Consider the following 14,073-nt stretch of genomic DNA (forward strand, 5'->3'; position numbering starts at 1 on the left):
TGTCAAAGCAGCACCGCCCTGATATGGCCCTTCGTGGTCGGCTGGGCGTTAAGCAAACAAACAAACAAACAAAGAATACTACATGGCTTGCTGTGTCGTACCAGATTTAATAATAATAATAATAAAGTGTATTTATATTGCGCCTATCCCTTACAAAAAACAAAAATATTTGGCTCTAAGCGCATTACAACATGTGTAGGGACTTGGTACAATCAAGTCTGACAAATACAATAACACAATACACAGTCGGTCTCTGAGGTAAAACTGGGAAAAGCAGCTTCGACATTTGAACACTGCTATTAGAAGCATACAATGCATACTGCTTTACAATATGCATTTATGTATAAATATAGTTAAAGAACATCGAGTTAATAGGAATTAGAAAAGGTTCTTATAATAAAACTATCTAGCGAACGACGAAGAAGAAGAAGAATAAAACTATCAATGTCGATGTGTAACAAGTCATTCAACGTAAATGGCCAAAGAACAACAACAAAGCAATGATGATAAAACAGTTATACTCAATGGCTAATAACGAGGCAGAACTAAATAGTATCGACACAAGATTAAAACAAGACATATTCCTGGAGACACATTTATACATGTATCAAATGATCAATATACAATACACAGCCCTCGCACACTCGCACACACACGCCAAGGCACGTGTAGTCGCGCTCATACACCGCGACAGCTATCGCGCGCACGTACAAGGGAAAAACAGACCCGCACGCCGATTTCAAACACGGAAATAAACAAAATTTACACGAGTTTTTTTTTTAAATATTGAACTGCGAGCGAAAGCGAGCTGTTCACTATTTGAAAAAGCAACGAGTGTAAATCTGGTACGAAACAGCAAGCCATGTAGTATTCTGTTTATCTTACATACTGTATTTACGTGTATTTTACTGAAAATGCCCTGCAGTCGAGGCAGCTAAATTGAAGACTCTTGTTTTGGAATCTCGATCTCTTCTAAACCGCGTGTAATCTATTACGTCAAAGCATAGAAACGTCACTCTAAAAGTGTGGCGTGACGTGTTAGTTCTAAAAATTCATCGAGGGTAATTAGCCAGCACCATTTTTTTTCTATAATGACGTTCGTCTTGGTGACTTTGGCATCATAAGCAGTGGAACAAGAAGGGCAAAGCCCATACGACTCACATGCTTTACACATTTTTCCTACCAAAATACATGTGACCTTGACCCAAGGTCAAGATCATCCAAGGTCATGCAACACAAAGCTGTTAATTCAAGACATAGGAAGTACAATGGTGCTTATTGGCTCTTTCTACCATGAGATATGGTCACTTTTAGTGGTTCACTACCTTATTTTGGTCACATTTCATAAGGGTCAAAGTGACCTTGACCTTGATCATATGTGACCAAATGTGTCTCATGATGAAAGCATAACATGTGCCCCACATAATTTTTAAGTTTGAAACAGTTATCTTCCATAGTTCAGGGTCAAGGTCACTTCAAAATATGTATACAATCCAACTTTGAAGAGCTCCTGTGACCTTGACCTTGAAGCAAGGTAAACCAAACTGGTATCACAAGATGGGGCTTACTTTGCCCTATATATCATATATAGGTGAGGTATTGAATCTCAAAAACTTCAGAGAAAATGGGGAAAATGTGAAAAATAGCTGTTTTTTAGGCAACATTTATGGCCCCTGCGACCTTGACCTTGAAGCAAGGTCAAGATGCTATGTATGTTTTTTGGGGCCTTGTCATCATACACCATCTTGCCAAATTTGGTACTGATAGACTGAATAGTGTCCAAGAAATATCCAACGTTAAAGTTTTCCGGACGGACGGACGGACGGACGGACGACTCGGGTGAGTACATAGACTCACTTTTGCTTCGCATGTGAGTCAAAAACAGGTCCCTGCCAGACTTGCTTGACATGACCTCATTTACATGATATACACACGTGTGATTTAAACGATTATTATCTCACGAGTGTCTCTCTCACGTATGTAGGTTGAATACACTTTTACAATTAATGTTACTATTTCATTGACATCACAAAGTTAGTCACACACAATTATTGGAGCAATAGGATACAAAACGTATACATGCTTTGGCGTATACATTAAGGTTTCAATATCAAATTATGTTTGTTCATACATGAATATGATTGATCAAGATGCATTCATTAAATATTGAAGTTTATTGTGGTATATACTTTTTTCTTGGAGAGTTAATTTCAGACATATTTAGGATAATTGACCCTTCTAACTTTATTGTACAATAAATCTAAGGTAACAGACTGTCTGTCTTAGATGAAAAAACTTTCTGTTGCTGTTGTTAGATTACAGAAACCTTGTTCAAAGCAAACCTATTTTGCTCAGAACAAGATTGTTTGATAACACCGCTTATTTGTCTTGGTGGTACTATCATTTTTCCACAAGGTTGTCAAAATCCAAGACAACAATGTCACAAAGAGCTTCACTAAATAAACAATACTAACACCCCCCTCTAGCTAGTACTGGTACCCTAACCAACATTATTTCTGCCAATCTAACACTTTCAGAAAAAAAGTCGAATTCTCAATTATAAATATACACAAATATATGTTAATATTAAGGCGCTGTGGTTGCTACACGCACAAAGTGGCCTGCAGAAACAAGTTTATGAATGGTTCATTCATTGGAGTCCACTCAATCTTTGTTAAATTTTATTTGAGCATATGTTTCAGCCTGATTCACAAGAACGATGCCAATCCATTTCATCGTCAAAGGTACATTGGCTCATAAGTCAGTCTGATTTAGCTGTCCGGTCTGTGCTCGGCAATAGATGGCCTTCTGCTGGAGGCAGAGGTACTTCCATCCGAGACAGATAGCCTCCTGTCGTGAACAGAGGGCCTTCTCTGGCTGATTGACTGCCTGCGTTGGGCCGCTGCTGTGAGTGGTCTGTTCCTAGATTCCCACTCTTGCTGTCGCTGCCTTTCTTTCTCCTTCTCCTTACTTGATTCCTGTGCACAAATATTGAGGACGAAATTTGAGGAGCTTTGATTTTGTGTTTTACAAAGACGATAACCTTATCTTATCAAAGTCCCACACAGAAACATAAAAGACAGCTTCCTTCCCTTGCAAACATTCATATAAATCACCATTCATCCGTCCAGGCCTTTCCATACGGTAAGACATTTCCTTCACTTGGGCACACGCCAACAACCTACAGACTGAGTGTTTTCTGTGCACAGTGAAACAATTTTGTAACTAACACCAGCGTCATTCTGCAAAATTAATTCTGCATCAAGTTTCCACTCTATGCAGGTAGCAGCTAGGCTATCCAATGTTTGTTGTGTGTCCCTCACCCATCTCACCCGCGATATAGCCTTCGTGGTTGAAAACGACGTAAAACACCAAATAAAGAAAGAAAGATCTCACCCGCAAGCCTAAATCAGAGCAGGTGTAAATAGCCATGTACATAATTATTGTTTGAAATTTTCTTTTCTTTTTCATGCTTACTTTTGAGTGCCGTGTCTCTGTTTGTGTTGTTGCCTTGTCATCTTCATGAAATGTATGCGTAAGTGTAAATGAGTGTGCATGAGTTGTTAATGCGAAAGATTGTGTATGAGTGCGCCCTGAGTCGCCTTGTGGTGAGATATGTGCGCGTTATAAATTCTCGTATTATTATTATTATTATTATTATTATGTAAAAAAGAAAAGCTGGTCAGATCTGCGGTGGCTCACATGACAGTTTATATGAGACAGGGGGCATCTGAAAACAACCTTCACCGTACTTCGTAGGTCGTGAACGACCCAGAGCCTCAGAAACAGGTCTGTTTCTCTGAACCTATTGGGATTTGTTTTATTGAGACTCCATGTTACCCTCAAACACATTATGACCCTCCAATCGATCATTTTCTGACGGATTTTCTTTGTAAACAAACAAATAAACAATGACGTAATTTGTACTGGGCAGTCCGGATGATGTGGGTCGTGGGCGACCCATATGGAATTAAAAAGGATTGTGTTATGTTTATCCCTATTCGGAAGTCGTGGGTCGTGTACGACACATACTCTGCAAAGAGGTCGTAAAGAGTTTATCCCTATGTGATGGCGTGGGTTGTGTACGTCCCATACGTTTTACGTTGAATACTTATTTTTAAGTACGGTTCGTACACGACACACATCATCCGGACTGTGTAGTCCAAAGCGTGATCCGCTGAAGGTTAACAGCTCAGCCTGTATTTGTTACAGCCCTGAAAGTCCTACAAATGGTGGTGTACTCACCTTTGGCTAGTGATTCTGAAAATTCATTAGCCAGAGAGCAAACTCTACTAGCCAAAACAACAATTTGTTTTAGCAACTTTACTCGTATTTGGCGAGTAGATGAACATTATTACTCGCCAGTTACATGTTAAAATCCTCGCCACTTTCAGGCCTGTGTTACCTCTTGTCTTAGCTTGGCCATGATGAGGTCCACTTGCGACCTGATAATCTCCAGGGTGCGGTCACTGCTGTTCTCCTCCCACCCCAGGCAGATGGCTCGGTTCAGCGGGAAAAAATTCAGACTGTTTTTCTGTCGCTTCAACGCAAATCAGAAGGATAAGGATAAGATAAGGATAAGATTCATATGACAATGACAATGACAATGACAATTCTTTATTTTACGAGGGTAACAGAATAAGCATAGGTATACTTTTTTGCATCTGGCCCTCGCCCTAAAGAGGGACTAAATCATATAATATTGTAAGGTTACCCTCATGAACATTCGGGCTGCTTTGTCCCTGGGGAAAGCGAGCTGCCATATAGTATACGGCGCTACCCAATTGTTGTTTTTTTCTGCATGCGTCTATTCATGTTTTCAAGCCCTGAGACTTTCGCTGTGAACTTGGGTTCTCTATCGTCAGTTCAGTTCACTCAGAACATGTCAGTTCACTCTTATTCCGACAATGTCGGTAATTGGCAGTACTGTGCACTGAGAAAAGAAACAAGCTTGCACCAGTCTCAAATAGCAATACCAGCTGAAGAGACGATAAAAATGATAACCAACCAACCAACCAACCAACGAACCAACCAACCAACCAACCAGTACTGGGCGTATAATAGTGTACAACGCATAATGGCTGTAATGAATCCGAAAAAATTCAAAAAATAATTGCTAAACAAATAGCATTTAGGGTATTTAAATGCAGAATAATACCATATGACTTAATGTGATTTAAAGGCACAGTAAGCCTCCCGTAAACCATCACAGATACAGTCAGGCTCTTACACACAGTACAAACACCCTTTCATTTAAACACTCACCGATTGAGAACATCCTAGGTGCCCTCCGTAAAGAGCGAACAATTTTCAAAGAATTTATTTTTGCGTGGTTTATCTTACCCCCGAGCCATCGTGAACCCGTGTGATCCAGTTTCCCTTTTTCACCATGTAGTCGTCAGTTAGTCATTTGAATGCGACTCGATGTGAGCTTATCTGCAATAGCACGTTTTTATCCACGAAACAAACGGCTGTGGTTAAAGGCACAGTAAGCCTCCCGTAAACCATCACAGAGCTCCCCGAGCGTCTAAATACAGTACAAGCATACTTCCATTTGAACGCTCACCGAACGGGAACATCCTGGCTGCTTTCTGTCGAGCGTGAGACATTTTCAAAGAATTTATTTTCGTAGACTTGTTCCGTTAACAACAACGGCGCCTCGTTTTTGCGCTAGACCTAACTTTTAAAATCTAAATAATAAATTGACAGCTTGTTACACAAACATTCTTTAATCATAAAAGAATTCGTTTTTCATCAAGACAAGATCAGAACAATTCGAAGTTGTGAAAGTTTAAAAAAAGAAAAGCCCGGAAGCAGGGTCACGCAAGGGTCGTAGCAGACGACGGCCGGTTTATCAGTGCAAATCGCTGTTCCTCTCAACAGTCAAAAGCCATCGCTAGAGTTCTTGTGAACCGTCACAGCCGTTGTTTCGTGCATAAAAAAAACGTGCTATTGTAGATAAGCTCACGTCGAGTCGCATTCAAATGACTAACTATGACGACTGCATTGTGAAAAGGGAAAACTGGATCACTGACACGGGTTCACGATGGCTCAGGGGTAAGATAAACCACGCAAAAATAAATTCTTTGAAAATTGTTCGCTCTTTACGGAGGGCACCTAGGATGTTCTCAATTGGTGAGTGTTTAAATGAAATGGTGTTTGTACTGTGTGTAAAAGCCTGACCGTATCTGTGATGGTTTACGGGAGGCTTACTCTGCCTTTAACAAGAACTCTAGCGATGGCTTTTGACTGTTGAGAGGAACGGCGATATGTACTGATAAACCGTCGTCTGCTACGACCCTTGCGTGACCCTGCTTCCGGGCTTTTCTGAATGAGATCCGAAGGGAAGTAACTCATTTTTGACAATCTGCAAAATTAATTCTTTAAAAATTGCTCGCTCTTTACGTAGGGCACCTGGGATGTTCCCGTTTGGTGAGCGTTCAAATGGAAGGGTGTTTGTACTATAAAAGCCTGACAGTAGTTTACGGGAGTCTTACTGTCCGGGCGTGATATTTTCCGGTATTGAATATTCATAACAGCCAGCACCAAAACGAGGCGCCATTATTGGTAAAGGCTAAGTCCACGAAAATAAATTCTTTGAAAATTTCTCACGCTCGACAGAAAACAGCCAGGATGTTCCCGTTCGGTGAGCGTTCAATTGGAAGTATGCTTGTACTGTATGTAGACGCTCGGGGAGCTCTGTGATGGTTTACGGGAGGCTTACTGTGCCTTTAAGCGTAGTTCAAATCAAATAATTTGACAGTTCTCAAACGCAATGAGCAATGAGCAGATCAGCAGATTAACATGCATGTCAGTGGGGAAATCAATATTCCAGCACCGAGAGCAGCGAGACTAGTGCTCTTTTAAATGTGTCCAAGTGGAATAAAGCTCTTTTCTCCCGTATACACCTGGAAAGATCGGTGCGGTTCACTGTCTCTATATGATCGTTTACACGGGAATGACGAGGGGGGGGGGGGGGGGGGACAGATAGCTCAGTTGGTAGAGCACTGGACTTGTGATTCTAGGGCCACGGATTCGAATTCAGGTCGGGACGGACATGAGCGGACACGAAGACGGTATCCATGTCCCACCCCCGTGTCACCACAGTGGCACGCAAAAGACCTTGGTCATTCCGCAGTAAGTGCAGGTGATTGATTACACCTAAACACGCACAGACCAGGGTAGCGCGACTCTTGTTGCTGCTAGCTTTCCAATGGAAGGAAGCGACCCGAATTTCCCAGCAATTGGAAATTAAAGTAAATGTAATGAATTGAATGTAAACTAAAATAAAAGGTGAGTACATAATTATTCACTGTTATGTACGTGGACATGGATGAGTGAATCAATTAACATACCTGTCTGTGGACGTAGAGTTCCAGAGCGGAGTAATCATTGGGGCGTGTCTCTGACAGGTGGATCAGGAAAAATAGGTAGTTCCACTGGTTGTGTTCCCGCTTCACGTGTTTCTCAAAACCCTGGGGAATAGAGACGCACAAGCATGCAGGAAAACACAACAGAGAAAGACTTAGAGTGCGGCAGACAGACCGACAGACCAACAAACCGACAGACAGACAGACAGGCAGACAGAAAGACAGGCAATCAGGCAGGCAGGCAGGAAGGCTGGAAGGCTGGGAGGCATGCAGACAGACAGACAGACAGACAGACAGGCAGGCAGGCAGGAAGGCTGGGAGGCAGGCAGGCAGGCAGGCAGGCAGGAAGGATGGGAGGCATGCAGACAGACAGACAGACAGACAGACAGACAGGCTGGCAGATAGACAGAGGAAATGAGAGACAGACAGACAGACAGGCAGATAGAGAGAGGCTGGCTTTCACGATCAAACATGAATTATTCAAAACCGTAAACCAAACGTAAACCAGGATTGACCCTATGTGTTTGTTTGAACCAGGATTGACCCTATGTGTTTGTTTGAACCAGGGTTGACCCTATGTGTTTGTTTGAACCAGGATTGACCCTATGTGTTTGTTTGAACCAGGATTGACCCTATGTGTTTGTTTGAACCAGGATTGACCCTATGTGTTTGTTTGAACCAGGATTGACCCTATGTGTTTGTTTGAACCAGGATTGACCCTATGTGTTTGTTTGAACCAGGATTGACCCTATGTGTTTGTTTGAACCAGGATTGACCCTATGTGTTTGTTTGAACCAGGATTGACCCTATGTGTTTGTTTGAACCAGGATTGACCCTATGTGTTTGTTTGAACCAGGATTGACCCAATGTGTTTGTTTGAACCAGGATTGACCCTATGTGTTTGTTTGAACCAGGATTGACCCTATGTGTTTGTTTGAACCAGGATTGACCCTATGTGTTTGTTTGAACCAGGATTGACCCTATGTGTTTGTTTGAACCAGGATTGACCCTATGTGTTTGTTTGAACCAGGATTGACCCTATGTGTTTGTTTGAACCAGGATTGACCCAATGTGTTTGTTTGAACCAGGATTGACCCTATGTGTTTGTTTGAACCAGGATTGACCCTATGTGTTTGTTTGAACCAGGATTGACCCTATGTGTTTGTTTGAACCAGGATTGACCCAATGTGTTTGTTTGAACCAGGATTGACCCTATGTGTTTGTTTGAACCAGGATTGACCCTATGTGTTTGTTTGAACCAGGATTGACCCTATGTGTTTGTTTGCACGATTTTCTTCCAAGGCATAAGCAACAAGCAATATGTAGAGGTTACATGCCGAGTCTCAGTGATTATTAAAAATAATGGTCGAAGTTAGCGGATCATGAACAATGCGAGCTTTAGCGAGCTTTTTCATGACCGCGAACTGAGACCATTATTTTTTATAATCACTGAGACGAGGTGTGTAACCCCTTTATTCCTCCTTTTTTCAGTTATTCAAAGAAAAGAGGAGTTTTTTTGCGAAAGTTTGATCGAATCCTATTCACTCAACCAGTCAACCTGCGCAGGCGATCGATTAATGCGCGGTTGTATAGTTCCGTGCAAATCATTCCATTCTGTTAACACTTCTTTGATGTCTGTCAGTCTATTTGTACTGACCCCAGGCTCCCGCTCAAAGTGGTAGCTCTCCAGGCTACACATGAAACACGTGCGTTTCATGTCTTCATCAATCCGCCACTGAAACAAAAAGGAAAGAATTGCTTGTAATCATAGTATTCCAATGGTAGCTTGTTAATTTAGTGGAGCTTACTTGTGTAACTAATCAGCTGAACGAGGTAAGATTGACCCGATGTATGTACATGGAATTACGCTGCATTATTATTATCGGGTAGAAAAGCGATTCTAATGTTCCTCCTGTATAATGAAAGTGTATGCTTACTTGCACGCATCTGCTTAATTTAACATATATATACTCCAAATGTTCCAGTCCCTACACACATCCCACTTAATTTAGCAGATATCTAAGTGTGTCTGTAGATAAATGAATAAGAAAGGTAGGTTGTTGGAACGTTTGTTATTGACAAAACAATACATTCACAAATATATCGATCCAACGGTCTTTCAAGTGCACAGACAAACAATTAATAACAAAAACTTATCTGGCTGATTTTTTCTTCCGCCTGCCACGAAGCCGCAAGCGAATGAATTCGCAAGCAATTTTTGCAATGAAAAAGCAAGCGATTCATTCGCTTGCGGCTTCGTGGCAGGCGGAAGAAAAAATCAGCCAGATAAGTTTTTGTTATTAATTGTTTGTCTGTGCACTTAAAAGACCGTTGGGTCGATATATTTGTGAAAGTATTGTTTTGTCAATAACAAACGTTCCAACAATCTACTTTTCTTGTTTTTTCATTCTGAATTTTGGAACATTGGCAGTCTCTTTGTTTTTGGATTTATTTTGTCTGTAGATAAGGTATGGTGACACACAATTGACAGCACTCAAATTACTCTCTTGAGTACTGTATGCCCGTGCTTAAATGTAAGTAGTTTGTTTTTTAAAGACAGCGATTACATAATTGCTCAATTGGTTTCAGGGTTCTCCAGACAAAACAACTACAAAAATAAACAGTGCTCCACATTTTACTGTTTATAAATATTACTATTAACATCCGACTTCTAAGTCAGTCAATCAATCAATCAATCAATATGAAGCTTATATAGCGCGTATTCCGTGGGTACAGTTCTAAGCGCTTGTCGAAGAGTTGTCAACACAGGACTAACAAAGAAACTAACATCTTCAGACGGACACGAACCCTATCACACACTAGCAAACCCTGGTAAACATACAACAAACAACTGTTTAACAACAATGTACACATCAATAGCTAGGTCCAAACAAAATAATATTAAGCACAAAGAAAATCCAGTTAATGAGTAGTCCACATCTCCCTGAATACTGTGTGCCAAGAAAACCATTCCACTAGTTTCATCAGCATTTTAAAGATTCCTGTTGATTCTGCATTATATATACAGACATCATACGTAATATACGAGGTACCTCGTAACAGTACCTCAAATGTACATGCATAGCTGGCTTTCTCTTCTTTAAGTAACACTCACTCTTTCTTTACAATATGCCTACACTCCCTACCGTACGCCTTTCTTCGGCATTCTTTACCCTTCGCTACCTTGGCATCTCTCAGCTCAGAGAACGTGTCGATGATGATGCCAGAGATGATGTTCAGCCCGATAAGAGAGATGATGATGAAGAACATCAAAGTATAGGCAGCAATAGCCAGCGTTCTTGTAAAGCTCTGGGTCTGTTCAAAGGTCTGTGGATAAATAGTTTTGCAAGACATTAACAACCTAATAGGTTTTGTTTGTTTTGTTTCTTGGGGAGAGGTGCTTGTGTGTGCGATTGTGTGCGTATGGGGGGGTGTTATTATGTATGTGTATATATATAATTTTATATTCACATATAATGTGAAAGTTGCATCGCCTTTAAAGCGATCCAGTTGAACAAGTCTTGCAGAAAACTTCTTCTTTACCAAGTCCTGTGTTGAACAGCAGTGAAAAGTTGACCGCTTTTCCTGTTTAACCTTTTCAAATTAGATCTAACTTGTTCGCGTATCCATTTCTGGATCTGCAGGCTGGTACAGAGTTACCTCCCTTTAGGCTTTTTCAAATTTCCCTTGTTTTAACCTAATTTCTTGGTTAAAACTTGTCTAAATTTCTAAATTCTTTCTTTAAAAATATCAATTCCACACTTTGGCCTTAAATCAAAGTGTTTCCCTTCACAGATATCCCCTTGGGGTTGTCAGATGAGGGTAGTCTCCCATGCCAACAGAAGCTACCATTCAAAGAGTGGTTTGCTTCTTAGTTGGATACCATGGGTTGACAACTCACGCCATCAGTACCACCTGACCACTGATGGGACACAATAGTGTCGAAAAACGTGTCTGGTCTAGGTTCAAAAACAAGGGTCCTCCTCAGGACTAGATTACCTTGTGATACGTCCCCCACAAAGGCACTTTGCTTTGTAAATCTCGGTCCCCTTGAGGAGGGTCTGATGCTACCCATAGGCTGTCTGTGAAGGGATACTTATTTCTCTCTCTCTCTCTCTCTCTGCTAAGAGATTTTAACAAATCTCGGAAGAAAGTCTCTGCTGACTTTCAATTGTTTCTTTCACAATTTCTGATGTTTTATATGTTTTAAACACGAGTGGTTTTTTATATGGCTTGTATTTCAGTCAAGACCCAGCGGATGAATATCATAGGGAGTGGATCCCGATGATATTCCCGCTGGGTCTTGACTGAAATACAAGCCATATAAAAACTCACGAGTGTTGTACCCTGTATATCCCATGCGTACACCAAAGACAACGTGGAACACAACAAAGCACTGTAGTTGTCTGTGGTGTGTAAAATAGGTGAGCCAGCGAGGTGTGTTCCTTTTCACAACCCCATGCTAAAGCCACGTCGCTGAAGAAATGAAGTGCAAACAAGTGCATCCGTAAATTTGTGTTAAATCTACATTCACCACTGTTCGATTTGCTTTCGAATGCATTTCAGTTTCAATATAGTAAAGAAAGCACACACAATGAAAGTTTTCATTGAATCAAAGACAGTTTCGATTTAGGTTCGGAGTCAGTCCAAGGTCACAGTTCCAGGCTACGGTCGGCAAAACCGGTTTGGCTGACTCGGATCCCAATTCTACTTTAATTTTTGTGTTTGAGTGTAAAATTATTAAAAGAAACTAACATTTTACTGAATACATTTCTTTAGTTTTAATCAGTCATTTCATGTACGTGAAATATCTCTCTTTTTGTGTTTGAGTGTAGAATTATTAAAAGAAACTAACATTTTACTGAATACATTTCTTTAGTTTTAATCAGTCATTTCATGTATGTGAAATATCTCTCTGAGTTAATTTGTCCGATCGTGCTTGCGTTGATCAACCCATTCTGGTAGTGTCAATTCTGTCTAAAACGGCATCATGGCCGCTCCTTGAAACTGCGTGTTGAATGCAGTTTGGACTGATGTTACTCCATCATGATGAAATACACGTTTGCTGAGCTCTTGGATACCTTCATATAACCATGAACTTACTGCAGGTTACACACTCCGAGTTCTAAATTTCGTGCATATTTTCCCTAGGGTCGATTTTCAGGTATTACCGGAGCCTCTGGCAAGGTAATACCTGAAAATCTACCCGAGGGAAAATATGCACGTTATTTAGGACGAGGTGTGTAAGCTTTTTATCCCATTACTCCGACGTTTTCATTAAAAAAAACAAAACTTTTTGACACAAACTCAGCGAGTGCCTGTTTTCTGCTGGCCAAACCTTCAGCGCCCGCAAATCATGTCATCAAATTCATGTGCGAAACGAGTCCCTTTTTGTCTTTTTGGTAAACGCGCCATAAAACGTCTGCTTTTGTATTTTGTCATCAATACTGCTTAAGAAAACGAATTACAGAGATTGCGCAGTTCAATGCATTTGAAACTGTGCAGTTACCGGCCGGTTTCAGTCGGTGACCCAAGTCGGTTGTAAAGTTATGATGTTGCGCTATATAAATGCTCATTTATTATTATTATTATTATTATTATAATCCAGAAAGACTCTCTTTTCCATCTCTCATCCCGGGTCGAACAAAAGACTCTTTCGATGACAGTGCACTCCATATGACCGAGAGAATGGTCGGGCTGGTTGAAGTGCACTGTGAGAAGAGTACCTGTGTTCTTCCCAATGTGTGAGCGGTGGAGATAGAACCTTTCTCTGAGACTGTTTCGAGTCTGCCCCACGTACTGGACACTGTGGCATTGTTTACACAAAATGAGACAGATGATGTTTTTACACCCCCGGTATAGGGGTGTGTATAGGTTTCACTCGATGTGTTTGTTTGTTTGTGTGTTTGTGTTCGCATATAGATCTCAAGAATGAACGGACCGATCGTCACCAAACTTGGTGAACAGGTTCTATACATTCCTGAGACGGTCCTTACAAAAATTGGGACCAGTCAAACACACGGTTAGGGAGTTATTGGTGGATTAAAATTATACAAGGACTTATAGAGGCACATATTAATGGTCAAAGGGAAATAACCATTCTCACTGCCACCAACTGAGAAGGTTATTTCCCTTTGACGGGGGTGTTTTTCCTACCTCGGAGGAATTTCTTGTTTTTTTGTGTCACAGGAGAAGTGTTCTCTAAGAGTGAAAGTTTCACCTGTTTTACATGAATTGAATGTTGTGGACTCAATCAAGTGTTTTTCACAGATGATACATTTTTTTACGCTCACACCTGAAACACCCAGGGTTGTTGTCGTGCTTAGGAGGAAGAACTGTAGGCATTCGGATATTGCGTATGCTCTTACAGTTTCTCTCCCCATAGATGGGCGTTTCAGGCATAACGTTTTTCATGTGTTCACTCTCGCTGATCAAGCTTTCCTGTAAACCATGCAACCACTGGCCGAGGGGAGGGTTGAGTGGGTTATGAGTGATGACGAAAGGGACTCTGTTTGTGTGAGTTTTTTTTGCGATATGAAAGAGTCTCCTTTCTGATTTTAGCTGAAGCTTTCCTCCTGCCATCTTTAACAGTCTTTTTGCTGTACCCCCTGGCACAGAACTGTCTCTCCATCTCATCGCACCTTTGTTTAAATTGCTCCTCTTCTGAGCAGAGTCTTTTAAGTCTCAGAAATTGTGAGTAGGG

General features: G+C 41.0%; 1 protein-coding gene across 1 annotated transcript in view; it reads right to left on the reverse strand.

Annotated features, from left to right (window-relative positions):
• Window positions 1-1,123: 1,123 nt before the first annotated feature.
• Window positions 1,124-14,073, reverse strand: part of LOC138945902 (inositol 1,4,5-trisphosphate-gated calcium channel ITPR3-like) — a 90,855-nt gene continuing 77,905 nt past the window's right edge. The window contains exons 65-69 of the mRNA XM_070317421.1: window positions 10,554-10,697; window positions 9,028-9,105; window positions 7,356-7,475; window positions 4,406-4,540; window positions 1,124-2,978 (exon numbers count right to left, since the gene is read on the reverse strand). Of these exons, the coding sequence (XP_070173522.1) occupies window positions 2,772-2,978; window positions 4,406-4,540; window positions 7,356-7,475; window positions 9,028-9,105; window positions 10,554-10,697 (684 nt within the window). The 3' untranslated portion in view covers window positions 1,124-2,771. The remainder of the gene's footprint in view (window positions 2,979-4,405; window positions 4,541-7,355; window positions 7,476-9,027; window positions 9,106-10,553; window positions 10,698-14,073) is intronic.

Source organism: Littorina saxatilis, linkage group LG13, assembly GCF_037325665.1.
Source record: "Littorina saxatilis isolate snail1 linkage group LG13, US_GU_Lsax_2.0, whole genome shotgun sequence".
Classification (NCBI taxonomy): domain Eukaryota; kingdom Metazoa; phylum Mollusca; class Gastropoda; order Littorinimorpha; family Littorinidae; genus Littorina; species Littorina saxatilis.